Source organism: Teleopsis dalmanni, chromosome 1 (assembly GCF_002237135.1).
Source record: "Teleopsis dalmanni isolate 2A chromosome 1, ASM223713v2, whole genome shotgun sequence".
Taxonomy (NCBI): Eukaryota; Metazoa; Arthropoda; class Insecta; order Diptera; family Diopsidae; genus Teleopsis; species Teleopsis dalmanni.
In genome coordinates, this window is record NC_051846.1 from 35624696 (window position 1) to 35646020 (window position 21325).

The window sequence follows — 21325 nt, forward strand, 5'->3', positions numbered from 1 at the left end:
CCAAATTGAAGAGTTAACTTGTTTTGTTTTAATTATATACTTACAACTTAACTTCTACTTCTTCTTCCACTTCTCTATTCTACAAATAGAGACACTATTTTTCCACTTTTCTAACTATATTTAAAAATGTAACTATATTGAAGATATTTACAATCTATTTACTTCGTCTCTTATCATTTATTTTTTATCTACTATCTATTAGGACAGTTTTTTGATCTTAAGTTTTAAGAAAACACTATATAACAATCTCTATATTTACTTTATAAGAACGCTATGCTACGTATCTAGTATCTAAGTTTCTAATTCAAAACTTTATTATATAGTTATTAAGTTTATATGCAATTGTTAATAAACATATGTACACGTAGTATATTATATAGTACAAATGTATAAATTTACTTCTTACTGTTTTATTCAATATTAAACTTGTATTAAAAGTGATTTCTGAGAATGCTGAATGCATTGCTTAAATAAATAATTATTATTAAAGCTAATGAGAATTGTAGTACATGAGCAGGATAAAAAAATATGTATTTAAAATTATTCCATTATATGGCTCAGTTCTTATTAAAACTTACCTAACTCTACTGCTTCCTCAATACTCCTTTGTACTGTTGCGTGCATTTGTGTACACTTCTTGAGCTCAATATCTGCTTCCGTTGGCCTCAATGACTTATTACTTAAAAGTAGCACATGTAATGCTTCCATTGCGCTAATGGTTTGTTGATAAACTTTCTTAAATTCATCAATAGACTAAAATATATAACATAACAGAATAATATTTTATGTAAATTACAAATATAATTGATTCTATATTTCAAAATATATATGTTAATACATGTATATGAGTATTATTAACCTTTCGCTGTTGTAACCATAAATCGTAATTAAATTGCAATGTACCGCCAAGTTCTTCAGGCAAATTACTCATATCGAAATATTTTGACAGACGTGACTTTGACAGCGCAATGGGCTGAAATATATTTAAAAATTTTTTTCATTTTTTACATAAATTGAATATTAGATTAAATTGACAATCCATATGTAAATTGATTTTTTTACTTACTTCACCCTTGGTGTGTGATTTGGTACATGTTTCCACATGTTTCTCCCAGAAACATTCTGCTCTGACTAGATACAAATTGACTGTGATATCAACGAAAAGTGCGTAAATAATGCGCGCATGGCTGCGGGTAATACGTGTTGTACTTTTTTGTGCATCCACAATTATTGTGACTCCCTGTTGCAGCACTGATGCACTAAAATTGAAATGGAATTAGCAATTTTTTTAAAAAATCTGCATAACAATTTTTTTTAACATGAAAAATGTTAGTTTTAGAATTAATGAATCTTTAATAAAAACCCTTCACACAAATAAATTATAAATGTGTATTATAATTCAATAATTTATTTATTTATTTTCTAATTAAATATTTAGCATATACATAAAAGTTATGATATTCCAATGATATCAAATATGTCATAACTCTGGGAATAGCTCTGTATGAAAGATGAAGCTAATATCTAATGTGATACCTAATTGAAAAACGCACTTAGTATAGCCTACTTGTTTAACGGAGCTTAACATAAGTCATACGATTCTTTCATAATTTTATTGCAAATTGATCAACTACATTTTTTTCTATGTATAACTCATAACTCTGCATATTTCTATAAAAAAAAATTTAAAGTATGAGCAAAATTCTAATAGAGATCTAATAGAGATAATAGAGATCTGCGATAGAATAGATCGCAGATCTATTTCTTTAGCAAAAATTTAAAGCCCATACCCTGATCGAATGGAATCGAAAAATGACTTTCCATGTTTAGTTTCAAAATAATTGTGTGATATCCTGATATTTTTTAGACTAGTAAACAAGTTTATGCTGAAGTCATTGGACCCGATACTAGAATGTTGCATATGTTGAGTATATGGCGGCGGTATCACGCCATTGATATTTCCGCTTTCTTTAATCTCTTCAAGGATTTAAAACTACTAAATGCGCAGTAATACCACTTAATAAAATGACATTGTACTCCGGTAATCGTTCGTGACGGACTACTGTGATATGCTGTTACTGCTGACAAGTCGAAATAAGATAGGACTTTCTTTCAATCCGCGAATAACCTAATAACAACCGATTCAACCACATATATCTATGAATTATACCTATATTATGGAAATAATGATTGTCTCTTAAGCTTTTATTAATAACTGGATATAATGCTGCAACTTAGCGCTACTAGAACGACACTTCAGATAACTAGCAAACACCCATAGCAGTATTTATGGCATTGACCTACTGATTTTTCTGCTGTTTGAACAAAAGAAAATTCTAGAAAGTGTTGACTAAGAATAGTATAATTGGGAATATTTTTATATATTTTTCCTCTACCATTCAAATAGACTCCTAAGCAAATTCAATTTATGTGAAAGCACCATATAGAGTGGAGATGAGTGTTAGATTCTAAGAATATATATTCACTTTTTCTAAAACTAATTGCTGAGTTATAGAGAAACTTTTTATTTAATTTTAATAATTTTATCCGCGCATATTCTGAACTTTGAAACAAACTTTGTGTGGTCGATGTATTTCTTATTCGAATTATAATATAATTCGAATTAATAGTCAGTTAAAAAAGTATACTAAAGTCCGTTTGCAAATTATTCACAAAAACTTGTGAACGATATTGTTTTTAATTTTATTGCAAGTGTAATTCACACATACAAATAGAAAGTTAATGTTTTGAGATATACTGACAAAAATATATAAATTTTATTAAAGTTCTAAACCTAAAATAATTTTAATTGTTATTTAAATATAAATTTTATTTTACTTTGTCTCATTTAATTACTATATTCGCCGAAAGTTCAATGAACAAACACATGTGCTACTTCTTTAAAACTACTTTGGATGATTTGATGGGTTTTAAAAATAAAATTACGACCGAAATCCCAAATCAATAATTAATTGCTAAACATAAATTTGTTTCTCTAAATGTGAAAAATAATGATAAAGAAAGCAACCTATTTCATTTACTATTATGTTATCTTTTAATATAAATTTAAGATTATCTGATTTTTATAATCTCGTATTAAGTGCTTAGTTATTCACTTACTAATTTATTTGTTTTAAGTTTTCATTACAATATATATATTATTATATATAATTATTATTATTATTTAATCAGAATAGTTGAATTTCATTATAGACTAAAATTAATTTTTTAAAATAAACTAACATATTTGAATCTGTAGTCATCCACTAAAATACTTGGAATAATAAAAGCAAATAATTAAGGAAATGATTAACAACTTCCAACGGCAAAAACTTTTCGTCCAGAATTTTTTGCTCAAAATTAAAAGAAGAAAGATATCTAACTAAATAAAATTTTTTAACACAAGCCTCAAATTAAGAAAACAATTTTTTTTTTTTAAATAAAAATAAAATTATATGCCTGTCTTGATTGATCATAATACCTTTTGTTAAATATCTTCGTTTGTAACAAGTTGTTTAATCGAGAAACCAAGAAAAAAATTAATAAAAATCATATGGCAAAAAAATATATATAATTAATTTAAATGATTAATCAGCGACAATAAAAATTTTTTAAATTTAAGTTTTTTCATTCATATTTTTTTCTAGAATTAAAGATTTTTTGAACAATTTTTGTAATCTAGAAAAGGTATGCAAATGTTTTTCTTTAAAGTTAAGATTTTGAAATTTTTATAATGGCGAGAATAAAATTTGTATTAATTTTTTTTTGTTTTTTAAAAAATAATCTAAATCAATTTATGCAACATGTTATTTTTTAATTATTAAATGTATCTTTAGTAATCTCTACTAATGTGTCCATTAATGCTTTAATACGATTTTGACAATATGTGTAAAGTAAAAGTTTTGATTGATTTTAGCAATAACTTAGGAATTTCTAGCTTTCAAGAGGTTCAATATGACTGTTTTATCTGAGAAGACTATTGACTCAGATATTCCCATAGAAATTAATTAAGTCACGTCAGAAGACACGATTTCAATATGTTGCCTTCCAAGTGGACCGCCTTTAGTTTTTCTAAGAACACCATTGACTTTAAATATCCCCATAGAAATTAATATATACACGTTAGACGACACGCCACGACTGCAGATATTCCTACAAACATTAATTTAGACACGTCAAAAGCTACAATCTCACAATATTGACTTCCAAGCGGACCGCATGTACTCTATCCGATTAGACTATTGACTTCAGATATCCTTATAGAAATTAATTATGCTGGCTTCCAAGAGGACCGTCTGTAGTTTATCCAAGAAGATTATTGACTTCAGACACCCCCTTAGAAGTTAATTTACCAGAGACATATCAGAAAATACAATCCCACAATATTGGCTTCCAAGACGACCATTTCTAGTTTATGCGAGAAGTCTATTGCCTTCAGGTATTCCTATAGAAATTAATTCAAAATCATCAGGTGATAAGAATTCACAATGTTGGCTTCTAAATGAAACGTCCCTTTATCTATCTAAAATGACTATTGACTTCAGTTAACTCCATAAAAAATCCAGATGACTGAGTTTATACGATTTTGTAGTACGATGAATAAATCTTTTAAAGGTTTATGACATTCCAAGACAAATAAAATTATTCTAAAAACACTAATTATAGATTAATGGGCACGTGACTGTTACTTTCAATTTAAATAATACTGTCAAATATTTGATTTTGGTAGAATTATTTAATTATTAAGCTTATATACAAAATTCTGTTTGAAAAAGGCTGCAGTTATTAATTTTTTTGGGTTAACTGTGGCATATACCGCTGTATACTGATTTTCTAGCTTGAAGCAAATCATTTGAAGTCATATCGCATTGGATTAGTACTTAATTGCAAATAACAGAAAAAATTATTGCATTTGATGTATAGTAGATCCAAAGACGAACTGTCGTATATGGATGCAGAGCCTAAAATATGGGAAAAAACTATGAAAAATTGAAGCTCTATCTTATAATACAGATTCTTAAACTTTCCTATAACGGATCACTGATCAAAAGCGTTTCTATTAAGGAAAAAAAATTTATTAAATTAATTGATTAATTGAATAAATTGATTAATTAATTGAAAAACATTATTAATTAATTAAAAATCTGCTCTTAATGACTTAAAATTATCTATAAAATAGGAATTATTTGATTCACTACCTCAAACTGTGGGTATTTTTTTTTTAATAGAAAAAAACAGTTTTTAAATTCCTTCTGTTTTCCTATTCTTTCTGAAAGCTTGCATTCTAATTAACACATTAATTATTCTTAAGAATACCTATCATAATTCTATATTATATTATTTTTATTATTATTATGACATATTCTCAATTTACAAAATAAAATCTTGAACTTAGCCTATTCACAAATAGTTGGTACAAACTCTTTCCATTTGTCCCTGTTTCTAGCGGTAAAACTCAGCTGGCTAAAAATTTTCTGTTTTCTTTCGTTGTTGTCCTACGCCGACCTGGTCTTGATCGACCTGGTCTTCTCACATGCGCAATCGCATCCGTTGACTTTCTTAATGTGTGAACTAACCATTCGTATTTTCGTTGTAAGATTTATTTCTCTATTGGCTTCTGATTGGTAAGACGCCAAAGGGCTTCACTTGAAATTCTTGCAGGTTACCCTACACCGATAATACGTCGCAATTTCCTATTTATAAAAGTTTGGATCTTCTGAACTAAAATCTAGTTAACGACCACATATCTTAGCTACACAGCAAATTAGATTTTACACACGCTTTGAACACTTATCTATATATATTATAATTATTTAGAATTAAATAATTTATTTAAATGAACTAACTAACTGTTCCAATACAGAGAATGTTCTTTCTTATTAAAATAAATGCACATACATATGATGTAAATGAACAGTAACAAATGCAATATTCTTGTATGAAGTAATTACTTGGTTATTTTATAATATATGTAATTAATTATAATGATACCTGATATACCATAAACAAAGTAAAACGTGTTAGTTTTCATTGTAATGTTTAATAATTTCACTAACCTGAGAGAATGTTTTAGATACGTAATCGATAATTCCAAACATTTTCTATTCCACAACTGTAAATCGTTAATGATATTAACAATAATAATTATTTTCCCCTCGCGATCAAAACCGCCTGGTAAGTAGGCCGTTCGCGTCTGCAATGCATTCAAGACATCTTCCTCCATATCGCTGCGACACCGGTAAAACCACTATGTTGACGTTGATTTTCCGGTCAACGGCAACATTAGCAACAACAGCTGCTGCTCCTAACTCGGTAGCAAATAGCAACGAATTTTACAACAACATGAAAAGTTTTCTTGTATGAATTTGTTGCATATTTTAAACTAACATTTTTTTCACTTTAATTTATGTTTTTGCTATGCAGTAAAAACTGAAAGAAAAAAATATTTATTTAAATTTTGTTGTTGTTGTTGTTATTGTTGAGTTTGTTTAACGAGTAAATCATGCAGCGAAAAATATTTACACATTCTCAGGAGTTATTAAAAGTCATTAGTAATTTAAGTAACGAGCACACTTTTAGCAGATTTGACACGGTTTCAATTTTACTATTTATTTAAATAGTTTTTTTTTCTTTTTTCTGCAATTTTACAGATCACTGGCTTGTAATAATGTCCATAATGTCCAGTTTCATTTGGAACTTTGACTTCGGTGAAATCGCTGTACACTTTTGCGTCGGTTTGACATATTTTCAACCAATATTTTCTTAATAATATTTTATTACATTTTTTATTATTATTTTTTTTTTCACTTTACATATATTTTGTGTCCTATGTCCTTGTCGTATCTTAAGTTTAATTAAATGAAATTCAAAAATAAATCTGTTTTAAACTTAACATAATTTTGTATTAATTTTAAATATCTAAATTTTCTCCACTGTCTACGCATTTCCGCATGGTTAAGTAGTTCAATTAACGATTCCATGCCTACAGAACACATTTGGAATGCATTTTAAGCACAATTTTTCACAGTTGTGCTCATTTTGCTCAAACAGAAAATCTAGTTTTGTACAAAATAATTTGTTAAATGCATTTTACTACTTGAGTCACTTGTGCATACTGAGCAGGTAAACACCTTTTAACTGTAAAATTGATTTAGCTCTAGAAACCACAGCAACGACACTTGGCCGGTTCGTCATGCAATTGGTAATGGTAAATTTTACTAGAGAGAACAAGTAACTGACCACTGACCACTTCGAAACTAGTCCATTCGCCGCAGACTCGTATGTGCACTTCAACTTAGACAGGTACAACAAGTTAACCATAAACAAAGCCTTGAGGTTAAGCTATCAATTAATTGATTAAAATAGTTCAAATCTACATTTCAACTACATTTAATTTATATATTTGTAATTGGAAACATTTGTTGTTGTTGGAAATTGTGCCAAAAAAAAAAACTTGCTCTTACGTTTCAATCAATAAAAACTTAATTTTACTGAAATTGTGTACGAGTATCTGAAGAATTTTATTGATGCCTTTTTTTTAATGTTTACATAAATTTACTTCCACTTAATGAGGTATTGACTTTTCATGTAACACATGAACACATTTAAGACTGATTTTCAAAAAAAAAAGAATACACGTTTATAATAAAATTGTAAGAGTTTCTACTTATTTTTGTAATATTATTTATGTTGTTAAGCTATATAACATAATACAATTTTGTTTAATAAATAACATTCGAAGTAATTTTAAACTGAAAAGTACGAATTTCACAATACATTCATATTACCTAGTAAAGATATATATGATCTGCACTTTAAACGATAAAATATTTGTTGACAAAGAAGTACCTGCAAGTACAATAGTTTCTTTTAGTTAGAGAGAACTCTGCTATGGATCTATCAGGAACGAGGTTCACTATTTATACTATGTGCCTTGGCAACACTGATTGTTTTCATGTGTCATCTGACATTTCCACATACGAAAGTTTGACATTATTAAACATAAACTACGTAATATTTTTTGTTAAAAGAACGTTATTTATGTTGTTTACAGTGATGTGTGAATTGAGTGTTCGCAAAAAAATGGAATAGTTAGTTAGTTGTGGTGAAGGAAGGACGAGTCCTCCTCAATTAGTTAAAAAAACCGTTTTAAATCCACAAAAACCTTGTAATAGTGGATAGTAGAGAGAAGGTCAAACTAGAACTAGCCAGAGGCATTTATAAAAGCAAGAATCTAGCTAATGCTAATGCTAGAGATATCGCCGAGTGAATTGAAGAAGTGGGCCCCTAGAAACTTAAACCTAGCAAAGCCAGACCTGAACAAAGACACATGAAGTGTTCTGGTGTCATTTCTTCGAGAGCTGGTAGACACGTACTGCAAGAGGTACCACAGGGTAGATTGAGTCTAGATCCATAGAACCTAAACACCACTGATTTGCTTCTGTAAATTAAGTCACTTTCTATATCTGAAATTGATTGACCAAGTAGCCCTTGATCTGGCTGCTGAGACGGGAAGGTTCCACTCACTATTTGCCTATCGCAAAAAATGGTCATAGATCGATCTCCGACCGTGGCTGACAGGAGCAGGGATCGAAATATGGGTATGTAGGTAAAATGGAATTAACGCGAGAAAATATTCGAGCGATGATTTATTACGACTTTCGACTTGAATAATCAAGATAACAGTGCTTACAACTTACTTCCACATTTGGCAATAAAGCTCCATCCTTTGCCACTATGAAATCCTGGTGTAATGATTTTAATCGTGGCCACAGTTCACTCACTGACGAAATTCGTGAAGGCCGTCCAATATAAATTGTTGTGCCAAAAAACATTAATGTTTTGCCAAAACTGATAAAGCAAGATCGTCATGTGACATATTGTGAGATTGAGATTGAGATGGAATCCTAGGCATTAGTTCTACCAGCATATATAAAATATTGCACGATCATTTAGCCGTGAGAAAGACTTGTTCTCGTTGGATATTGGATCACCCATCATTTGACAAAATCTCAAAAAAATGCTTGTGTGGATTGGTGCACGCAAATGCTTAAGAAGTACAATGGCGGTATTTCAAAAGACGCATATGACATATGTATGATTATAACATGGATATATGCGTATGAGACGGAATGCAAACAGCAGTCGACTGTATGGGTGTTTCAAGATGAACCAAATCCAACAAAAGTTGTTCGCGTTCGAAACACTTCGAAACAAATAATCGCATGTTTTTTCGTACCATAACAGGAACGTAAAACGGTCAATTCCGAATGGTATACAACTATTTGTTTATCGGAAGTCTGCAGGAAAATACGGAGCACAAATAAGAGCCGTCGGATCATTATCCATTATCTATTTTTTTATTTATCTTTATATGTGTACTAATATTCACACACCCTAATATTTAGACTAATTTTTTGTTACGAATATAATATTTAAGGCTTTTTTTTAAATGGAAGATACCACAAATCTCTTCGTATTGATTGTTAAGTCTTTTATAAGTTAAGATGTGAAGAAATGATTGGAATGATATATTTTTATCCTAACGCATACAATTGACATTCTACATATTTACAATAAAACAAGGCAAATGCATCTTTATCCAATAATGTTGATTATCTCGGGAATTTTAAAAACCATTGTTCTAACAAGTTTTAGATATACATAGAGCATGGTTGATTTGCTAAAATTAAATCAAACTTGTTAATATTTCTATTTAATTTCCTAATATTGGTCACTATCATTTTCAAAACATATCTCCCGTCTAGTAGATAGATAAATCATAGACTCTCGCAATGTGTGAATATTTCTATTAAAAACCAGATCACTGGTCTCTGTGTTTTAAATAACATTTCGTCAATGGTGCTGTTAAATACCATATGGTGCTGTCCTAGGTTGTTTGCACAATTATTATGAATGTGTGTATGCATTGATTCTGTTCTTCTGGATATAGCATAGAGCCATGCTATGTCCATGCTTTTAAAAAATCTAATAAATAGTGAATAAATTATTAAGTCAAAAATAGCTGCCATAATATAAATAAATATTTTACTTTAATATAATAAAGTTTATTTCAAATTTAGTATCAGTTTGATGGTCTAAATATAGCTGATTCATATTTAAGTGGTCCATATACTGAAGAAACTACCTGCCCAGATGTTGGTGTAGTGGTATTTACATTGACCCAATCAAGTTGTGTACGAATGAATTGATCGATTTCAGTAGTATTTACGCCTATCGCTTCAAGTTGAGCGATAACTACTTGTGATGCAGGATAAGACATTACACGATTATATGCTTCTCCCACGGCTTTTACACGGGTCCATAACTGAGCAAATGTTCCATTCTGTGCAACTTTGGCAGCAATATGACTACGTACAAGTTGTTCGGGATAGTAGGCAAAAAATTCAGCAATAAATCCTGGCCAATCGAAAACACTATTCGACCTATTCGACCCGCAAAATGATGGATCGGAAATGAACATTTCGAGAAATTTATCTAGCGACATTTCTAGTAAATTTTTTAAATACATCAATAAATCAGTTACTGCGGAGTCTTGCACAAAGGTTTCAAATATATCATCAAATTCTTTGCTATGTAAAACACATCTAAAATATTGGATCTGTTCTTCGTAGCGTGCAACCAATTTCTTAATTGGTTTTATATCTATTGAATCCAGGATCTCTTGTAAGTCTTCTGTTAAAGTTGATTTCACAGGTGTTGATAAATGACAAGCCAGACACAAAATAAAAAAAACCGACACGTATTTCATTTTGTTGGAATTCTGATTTGAAGAGATGCTGTGTATCGCTCGCACTAAATTTCGCAATTGCCTACCGGTAACTTAGTTGAGTTGGTCTTTATAGTCGAAGCGTTGAATACATCGCAACCTAAAGAACTTTCGTAGATGTCTTTAGTTGTTTGTTAAACGAGATCCTTATCTCACTTAAGCGTTATTTAACAGAAAATAATGAGTTTACATAAGATTCATAATGAATATATTTTATCGCCGATTTTTAAAGTCAACAGTTTTGTCAACAGTTTCATGAACTATTTTTAATCTTTAAGATAAAATATTTTATCATTTAATACGAAACGAAAAAAGTACTTAATGTAGGTTTATAACTGTTCGTTAAAGATGTTATTTTCTGATATTAGTCACTAAGTACTTGCCATGTGTATGATTTTTTTCTAAGCAATGAAGTAGAACTATAATCCTTCAGTATTTATGTACTGAATATTGTAGGAATATATTTATATATATTATACATATTTATATATTTGAATAGACGGGTACCTGTTTATATTATAATAATAAATTAAGATTATTACAGTCTCTATAAGTTTTATCTTGCTGGTTATTTTTGGTGACAAATTGAAAGTGAGCATATCTACTTTTAGGCACAACCAAAAAGTACAAAATTGGCAATACTGATTTGACACTCTACATAACGTGCATTTTCTTTATAGTCCTTATGTTTGAAAATAACCCTGTATAAGCCTTTTCAATGTAAACTCATAATAATGTATTTAAAAAGTTCAGTAGGTATTGTATAGTTAAACAATACTATTAATATTGAAATACTGTGTGTTTGGAGTCCCGCAAATAAAGCAGATGCTTCACAGCGATGCTATTTTGTCGACTTTATAAACAATGCTTTAAAATATAACCCTGATAATTATAGTCTATCATTGTCAAAAAAAAATTTTGATATTTTTCATCAGTTGACTTCAAGCATTTTCAAATAAAATGCTATGTTTTCTCATAGCTTAAAAAGAAAGAATTAATTATCAATAGTTTACGGAGATTTCGCATCCTCAGGTAGCCAACTAATTTTGAAAGAGGTTCCACTAGAATGTTGAAAAACTTCTGCTACTGCCAAAACATCTAACATTCAACTAATTGTATTGTCTGATCGTTGAAAAAAATTAAAGAGTTTACTAAGGCTTTTGAAGAAATTTTGAAAATATTGAATATTTAACCGTGAGGTATAGTATATGCATTAGGTGTCGCGATTTTTAATGTTAGATCAAAACTCAATTACTTCAGCATATATTAGGTTCTGTTGAGTGTTAGATAATCAAATCAAAACATAATGTACTTTTTGTGTATTATCATCATTAATAGCGCAACGTTGCCAGCTAAATCTTGAACTCAGTTACTTTTTGTATATAATAGTTGATAAAACGTGCACCCACTATTATAATCTAAGACACAAAGAATTAACGAAACAGTGAATTCTAAAAGGGAATCCTCTGTGTTGTAAGAGAAAATAGAGAAATATACAAAGCAATATTACAAAATATAAGTAATACCAGTAATTACCGAAGAACGTTCCTATTACCAAAAGAGAAAATGTTTGATTTTACCAAAACAATATGTGATAACTTTTCGTCAGTAGCCATGGCTAAAATTTATGAATTGTGTTTTGATGTGATTAACCACTACGCTCATACAGAAGATTGTTTTAAAGTCGTTATTAGTTTTAATAACAGCCATATTCATATCATATTTGATGTATGTTTGGGTCAATACAGGATCAAATCTAGAAAACCAAGCAAAAAATGTTGCACCTAGTACTCTCTGTTAGGTTTATCAATAGTCCATCCTAAACGTTTAACTTAGTTGATGTGACTTTCTATAGATTTTGACTTTTCAACTAATGTTCAAATTTTCATCCAAAGTCTTATGTATGGTAAAATTTTAATACACATTTTTTAACTATAGGACTGTTAGTTGCTTACTTACGAGAAAAACAGCAGACAAATGCATATTATCATATTGATTTATTATATCGATTTGATTTTAATATTTGCGATGCGATTTTCGAAATTGAAAATTAGTATAAATTTAGTACAAATTTAGTATAACTTTAGTACAAATTTGGTATAAATTTAGAACAATTTAAGTATAAATTTAGTACAAGCTCAGTATAAACTGTAATTCGAATTCCAATAGATAAGCGAACCCGTTCGAATAATGGAAGTTTTAATTTACCAAGTTTTGTATATTTTAATTTATTTTTTAATCAATAAATATATTTTCTAATATAAAACATATTTTTTAAATATGGATATGTATACATGTATGGGTATATGTATATGTGTACATATGTATGTTTACATAACATAATATGTGATTTGAACTGCATATAATATTTTTATTTCGTGTCTTATATCAATTTATTGCAAAAGTGTAATATCTGTATACTATTTTTTGGAAATAATAATATGTTTACACTATTATTTGTAAATTATATTCTTATATAAACAAACATTAATAGTGATATTTTGTATGTAGGTGATAGCATAATTCCTCGAAATCAAGCATAATTAGTGATTGAAATTCAAAATAAGAAAAATGAACTTGTAGAGGTCAGCTTTCCAAAACTTCGAATTATAGCATTAAAGGATGTCGAAAATAAATACGATTTATAAAAGGCTTATATTTCGAGTTTTAGAGGCTACTCCCTTCACGGTGGAAGGAATGAAGACTTGTAACTAATTAAAGAAGTTTCGTATTAACCTAGTTTGAAGGCTTTCTGTACCCATTATATACATGAGTGAAAGGAATAATAAATATAAAATGAAATAATTCATATAACGTCAATAAATTATATAAGATTTATACTAATATTATATTTATTATCATGATATATGTTAATATTATAAACAACATTTATTATATGAATTTATTATTGCTTGTGTGTTTGACTGTCATTTAATATATAATTCTAACAAATTGAATATAAGTAGTAGTTAAATACTTCATAATATAATTATTTATATTGCATATTTTTTTATAATTATAGATAGTTAATTGTTAACGTTAATATGATGCATCGTTTGCGAGTATATGCTATTTAAAAATAAATGCCAATGAATATAATTAATATTAAACTATACCATATTTCATTGAAGAAATAATGAGGAATAGAGAGAGGTCAGTTGTAAATTGCAAATATTTTAATTTTCTTTTAATCGTAAATATGATATTAAAAAATTTATGATGCGGTATAGGACAGAGTAAAACCATTAAATAAACAAGTCAAAGTTTGCGTGCCGGAGATACCTTGGCGTGGAAAGGATATAACAATTTTTAATCGAGCATAAAATTAAAACTGGAATAATAAAGTACGAGTATCTGAAGAATTTAGCGTAATTCTTGTGCATGAAAAATAAGCTTACATTAAATGCAACGTCTTCGCTCACATTTTTATTTGTGTTAATAAATAATGTGGAGTTGCATAGCAGCAAGTTTTTCTGCTGTAAAACACAAAAACTGTAATAATTGTCAAATGGCGGGGAAAAAAGGTTGTAAGTAAATGTAATTAACATTGAAAATCATCAACTTCAATAGTTGACTTTCTACGAGTAATAAGTAACGAGTATCTTAGCGGTTTTTACCTTGCACTCACTCTGATATGGATAATATATTACATATACGAGCTCAGATCTGCGGTTAAAAAAAATAGATAAATAGTTTATTGTGCATATATGTCTTCACATATGTATTGTATAATATGTAATTACTGTAAAGAACCGGCAATAATTTAATGCTAAGGTACGCGTGCATTGGACTTGCTTCCGTATTGGATTACAATTACGATAGTTATTTTTTAATTCGTTCCAGTTGATAATTTTTTATGCCTTGCACACAATATCACATCACAAGTCATGATGGAACATTTTTTTTTATTATAATAGTTCATTGTTACATAGTTTTTTAATAATATTTTTCAATGAATATTTGTTGCACGGGCTCATATTAAAAAAAAAAATATTTTAAATTGGATTAAAATAAAAGAAAAAGAAAACATTTTATTCATAAAATTACTACCAGTGATTTTACTAAACCAATTTCACAACAATAAAAATATAAAAATAAATGAAATTAATTTTTATTCATTGTATATATTTTGAAATTTTTAAACAAAATTTCACTGTTAATCGTTTTTTGATATTTTTTTTTATTGTCGAAAATACCTTGGCCTTAAAAATGTTTATTTTATGCTTTGCAATGACGTTTCTTTAATTTGTTGCCTTTAGAATTTCCTTTCAAATTTGATGATAAAATTGAAAAAATATTGCCTACGGCAATTTTATATCGAAACTACATACTTGTGGCGCACCTCAGGAATGTGGTTTGTTCTAAAAACATTCCAGGTAGATATTTCAGTTAAGTTATGCTAACTTTTTATCTACAACATATACGCAATCTTATTCCATTAATATTTATGCAATGTTTGCCTATTGAGATTTCAAATTAGTCAAGCTTATGTCCCATAAGAATCTATAATTTATTTATCTATTTTTTTTTTTGCTTTTACAGTATGCTTTCATTAAGCAGCAAAAGGAATAGATATATAGAATACGATTCAAGTATAGCAAAATGGTGGAACATACACATATGTTTGGAAAGTGAGTATATAATACAAATCATATATAGTTTAATGTTTTTTTTAATTATACCATATTTATTTTCCCTATGTGTTAAGAATCGTAGATATTATGGATACAGATTATAGATATTTTAGTGAATAAAACAAAAAAATAAATTGTAAAGCCATATAATTTCTTTTTAGCAAATGTTTAAAATCAATACCGATAAATTCTGAAAATATATTAGAAAAGATGATACCGAATCCAGAGAACTGTCAAACGAAGTGATTAATGTCATATTTGATTTAAGTTCTCAAAGCGAAGAAATTAGACCTAGACCTTAAAAAGTGTTGTTCTGGACGCAGATCGAAAATCACAAGAGAATGGCTTGAAATGTTAACATAAAAGAGACCATCTTCAAAGTAATACGAAAGTGGTTTCGAGGGGAATGTCTCGCCGAAGAGAAAGTGTTGAGTCAATATACTACATAAAAATGTTAGGGAGTCGGGCATATTATTCCGACGATGGTCGGTCTGACCGAATTACCGAATCATTATATTCTTATTTAATTTCCACTACTCCATGTACAATGGGTGACATTAGTACAATAATAAATAGTGCAGACACTAAGATGAAATGCGATGAAAAAGTGGAGGTCTGGACGCAGATCGAAAATCACAAGAGAATGGTTTGAAATGCTGAAATAAAAGAGATCATACTCGAAGTAATGCGAAAGCGTTCACAAAGTTTTGAAGAGCTTTGTAGCAGTACCGGCTTTTGGGCGATTTCAAAGCTGTATAATACAGGGAATTGCGATATCAAAATTATACAAGTTGTTGTTAACACATTTATTTGAAATTACTTTTATTTCAATGTGTATTTTAAAATATATTTCGAATAAAATTTATTGTTGGAAAATTGTTGTTTTTAAACTAATTAAAATTAATTAATTTCTTGTTGAAAGTATTTCTATTTCTTATTTAACTTTTATGACTAAAATATATCTAAATTGCTTAAGGCTTTTCTATTACTTAATAACATTACTTAAATGGCCTAAGGTTTTTCTATTACCTAATAATATTATTTAAGTTAGAGAACAATTGTTTACAGTTACTAAAGGTAAGTGTGGTACCATAAGTGTGGTAGAATAAAATGTTCATATAAAGTAATAAGTACAAAACTACCGAACAGTCAGCAACATGATTTATTTTCAAGAACACTTTTTAAATGCACTGTAAATAATTTATTCTGAGAAAGAACATAAATCAAAGTAATTTATAATATGTATGTAATTAGATGAAGTCTTAAGTTATGCTAGTTAACTTACATAAAAAAATATTAATATATAATAAAAATTTTTATACAAATTTCAGCTTAAGGCTATAAAAAATGTTATTCTTAATTTTGTAACTTAACAGTTTGTTTTTAACTTCAGCAATAATTTATTTTCCTTGGTAACTAATTCATTTGTTTTTCTTCTTTTGTTTATTTATTTAAATTTATTTTGTTTTTTTTTTAATTTTTTTTTAATTTTTTAATATTTTTCTTTTATTTTTTTTTGCCTTTGTTTGTTTTTTGTTAATTCAATATTTTCATAATACTTAAATTTATTTAACCAACATGTTTTACAAACTTAATTGAAAATATGCTAATCATGTAATTTTTAAACTTCAGTCAATTTAAAACAGACTTTATGTCTGAATTGACATTTTTTTGTGCACAATTTTACATAAGTTTTAAATAAATTTATTTCGTTTTAATTCAATCACAGATTTTGTGGTTTTGCTTTTTTTCTTACATTTTTTTTATTATTATTTATAGCTGAATTAATTAATTTGTTAATTAAATTTCAATAATAAAAACCGAAACTTAAGTTATTAATTTTTTTTTTGTTAACTTAAGACACTTATTGAGTTGTTGAGGCAGATACAAATTTAGATATACGAAAAATTCAGATATTGTTTTTTGCAGATACAACCACTGCAATTACTTCACGTACAAATTTCGTTGTAATGCACATTCGAACACATGGTATATACTTCTATATTGAAGTATTGAGATTTAAAAGTACACAGATTGAACAAAGACCTTCGCTTGCACAGCACATAAATAAATATGAAATCAGCTTAAATTTGTAAAAATTTTTTCTTGGAAAATATTTGTCGGAAAATGTCACCACGCAGACTGCCAGTTTAACACGAAATCACGTTCAAATAATTTATTTATCGCTTTTATTTCTTAAAACAATTTCCATATTCCATATAAGTTTTAAATTCATTTTTCTCAATATTTTACAAAAATATTATTTTTTTTCAAGATCATTTTTCGAATTTCGTTTTGATATCAACAAAAAAAAAAAATTAAGACTTTAAAACCACATTATTAGATATTTAACAGACAAAAAAAAAATATTAATATATTTAACACCTACACACGCGGTTTTAAAGCTCAATTAAACCACACAAAGTGGTTATTCGTTTTTATTTTTTTTAATTTTTTTAAATAAATTTTTCAATCAAAACTTCAAAATTGAAGTCAGAACACACCTCGCACGACAATCTCGTTTTGAAAGCCAAACTCAACTGAAATGTATTTTAAATTTACAGTTTTGTATCTCACAACTTGCGCACCGGTTTGAGTTCGATTCATACTATATGAACTGGGTTTGAAGTTGCAACAATACGTTAAAAAAATACTCGTAAACAAAGATCACATGTTTAATAAATGGATTTTTAACTTCCAATTTAGTTAGTAATAAATACCATTTTTTTATTAAAATTTTATTTCTTACCACAATTAAAACAAATAGAACGGAGAGAATTGTTATCTTCTAACGAATTGAATATCACTTTTATTTTCATAGTAAATTTTTTTTTTTAATGATTATGGACTATTCAATTTAGTTCATTTATTAGTGCATAAAAGTCAAAGAATCGCTGACTTTTTTATTAACGCTTTTTATTATCACATTCAAGAAATTAGTCCATATTTATTGTTTAATAATTGTCTTTTCAGTTTTATATTAATCAGATTTCACTCTCATTGATTTTAAATTTAGCTGCTCATATCTTATTTGGACCATTAGCTGTCAATTTTAATATTTAATATAGTGAATCTTTATTATTTAAGCGATGTATACTTGTGTACTAAAATTGATCTCCAAACTGTCATCACTCATTTGGCAACATCTATGTATGTCAATTTTGTCAGCGATGCAATTTATTAGGTTAGGTTATACCGGAGATCCCTAGTGGATCCACTTAGATCTATTGGTCCACTATGAAATTATAAGATTTATTAGAACTCAGTGAAATTCAGATGAGATTTTCTGTATCATGTGATTTTCATAATGCGGTATTGATCAAATCCTCTTTTGTCTGGTTAAATAAGCGGTCACCTATTTCGTAGTCCTGATTTGATAGCAAATTTTCAGTGACAGTTGTGAACTATCGTCCAAGGTAACAAATATTTATTTTACGACGTACCATTTCGTTGCATACAGTATGGATGAAGCAATGTTTAGTACATACACTAATTGGGTACTTGAAATATATTGTACAGCTAATACAGTACAGCTAAATTTTTTGCTGGGTTTACATGTCAACAAACGAAATTTTACTAGTTAGGGTAGTGAGAAGCAATAAAGAACTATCAAAAGACTATTGCAATTAGTTATGTTATGGCAGAGCTATTGTCAAGTATGTGCCTAGAAGTTATCGCAAATTAACTTAAAAGGATCCAGCACTATTAAATGAAAATATACGTTTATATATGTAATGCTGCTTTTTTTATTAACCATTTTTATGCAATATTATTGTTTCTATTTAATTATTTTACTTTTTACGATTGACAAAATATAAAATTTTTTAATGTATTTATTTAATAATTTTATCTGTTTACCGAAAATAGATTATATACTGACTATAATCTATCTATAAAATAGAAAGAGTAGTGGCTAATGTTAATGTTCATGTGTACCATATTTGAGATAAAAACATCTAGTCCACTTGATGAGTTTATTTCTCGTATTGAGAGATTCAATGCACTGCTTACAATTGTAAACCTTTTACATATAGGTCAAGATAGTTACGATTATCTACTCGTATTTTATATTCGAAGCGTTAATAATGAAACTTATAGATACTAATCAAAATATTCATACTCATTTCTACTAAAAATTCATATTTATAGTAGAAACATTGTGGTAATAGTTCCCATTGTAGTTGAAATAATTTTGTAGATTCATTTTTTAACTACTAATTGCTAAAGATCCACATGTATTGAGTAAAAATCGGTTGTAAATTTGAACTCAGCAGACCCTAAAACCGTTGGAATGAAAGATAGAAAAAAGTTCATTATTGTCATTTTTGTCACTCAGTGTTATTTTTGTATTCCATATCTATATTTGGGCTCCAAATATTCTTCAAAAGGTAATTATATCTCTCAAATGAAATAGTATATCTAGATTTAATTGGTATAAATACTATTAACTATAATTGTCATTGTCAAAGCTTGATTTTATGAATTGAATGGAATTGGCATTACTTTATCATTATTAATATTATCAATTTTTTTTATTAATATTATTTTTTAATTTCAGTGTAGGAGTTCAATGTCAAGAACTTAAGAAGTAGTATGAGTGAAGTCAATAAAATCATACGTCATTCTACTTACAAAAGTACCGCTTTTCCACATTTTGTGATTCTATGATACCGTAGGTGTAAATTATTGATTGTGTGGCTGAATTCTTTTAATCTTGTCAAGCAACAGAAATTAGGCTTATTTGCATATTAATTCTAACAAACATAACAGGTTCGCTTACAAAATATGAAAGACCATTTATGAGATAAAAGCTTTGAAAATAAAAAACCAAAAACAAAATTGTCTAAAAGAAAAAACAAAAATAAATTTTAATAGAAAAGCTAAGATTTCTATGCACAGAAACACCTTTACGATTTGGGTCAAAAAAAGGGCCGGCCGCATCTACATATCGTACTATGGAAGCTAACATAATACGGCCGCATCTATGGAGAGCGTAAACAAGTGTATAGTACGCAAATATGGCTGCAGTGAAGTGAAAACGATTGTCTGGCTTTTCTAGTCTTTTGTGCTGTTTTGTTTCCAGTCATCGCATAAATGGAACCGGTCATCTTGAGCCGCTTACGCTTAGGCATAGAAAGCTAATATGTATTTTATTAAAATTCGATCTTTTAATGCTATACCTATTAACTATTTTAATAAATTTTGTCTTTTATCATATAAAGATAAAAATTACACATAAAATTTTTTTATTGTCCATCTTTGAAGACAAATTTTAATAAATAGTGAATTGTCTGTCTGTTCGATAGAGCTGTGGTAGCTATAAATTTCTATTTTTCTCATGTTTTTATAGTTTTTTACTAAAAACTTAAATAAATAAATAAATAAAAATTAAACTTGTTCAAATAATTTTCCATAACAAAAATGTTTTTCACAGAATTGTTGAAAGTATGTTGTTTGCTGTTTTAATAAAACTGGAGTGCAAGTATGACTGCGTAAAAACTGGTAAATCTGCTAGGAATGCTATTCATTCTTCAATGCATCTGTGCATAGTTTCGTACTTACCTATACGTTGATTGGCTTGGAATGGTTGAATTGCTTGAGAATGCAATGTCGCTTATAAGGACGTTTTTAATGAAAACGTACGTGGAAACTGTTAAATATGCGCATGTCTAAGATTCAACTTTTTTGTTTTTATTTTTATAGATACTTTTTAAGCAATAACAAGTCAACTTGTAAATCTTTATTAATGTACGAGTAAGTTATGTTTGATGCTTACTGTAACAATTCACATATGTCTATAAAAATTTAGAGCCTTACTTGTCAAATGAATGCAGTAAAGTGAGATTTTTTACAGTTGCCATAAACTTTAAGTGAAATAACAATTTGCTAAATTATTATTTTT

At 28.2% G+C, this 21325-nt stretch overlaps 2 protein-coding genes across 2 annotated transcripts in view; both read right to left on the bottom strand.

Moving 5' to 3' along the window:
* Window positions 1-6397, bottom strand: part of LOC119679510 (titin-like) — a 17892-nt gene extending 11495 nt beyond the window's left edge. Inside the window, exons 1-4 of the mRNA XM_038091906.1 lie at window positions 6057-6397; window positions 1067-1259; window positions 860-973; window positions 579-753 (exon numbers count right to left, since the gene is read on the bottom strand). Of these exons, the coding sequence (XP_037947834.1) occupies window positions 579-753; window positions 860-973; window positions 1067-1259; window positions 6057-6223 (649 nt within the window). The 5' untranslated portion in view covers window positions 6224-6397. The remainder of the gene's footprint in view (window positions 1-578; window positions 754-859; window positions 974-1066; window positions 1260-6056) is intronic.
* Window positions 6398-10084: 3687 nt separating this feature from the next.
* On the bottom strand, window positions 10085-10806 carry LOC119679519. The gene has a single exon (XM_038091918.1). The coding sequence runs from the start codon at window positions 10769-10771 to the stop codon at window positions 10085-10087; it is 687 nt and encodes a 228-aa protein (XP_037947846.1). The 5' UTR covers window positions 10772-10806.
* Between the last annotated feature and the right edge of the window lie 10519 nt (window positions 10807-21325).

Bases quoted from the DNA above. Each gene is read 5' to 3' on its own strand.
- LOC119679519 (XM_038091918.1), bottom strand. From the start codon at position 10,771: ATGAAATACGTGTCGGTTTTTTTTATTTTGTGTCTGGCTTGTCATTTA.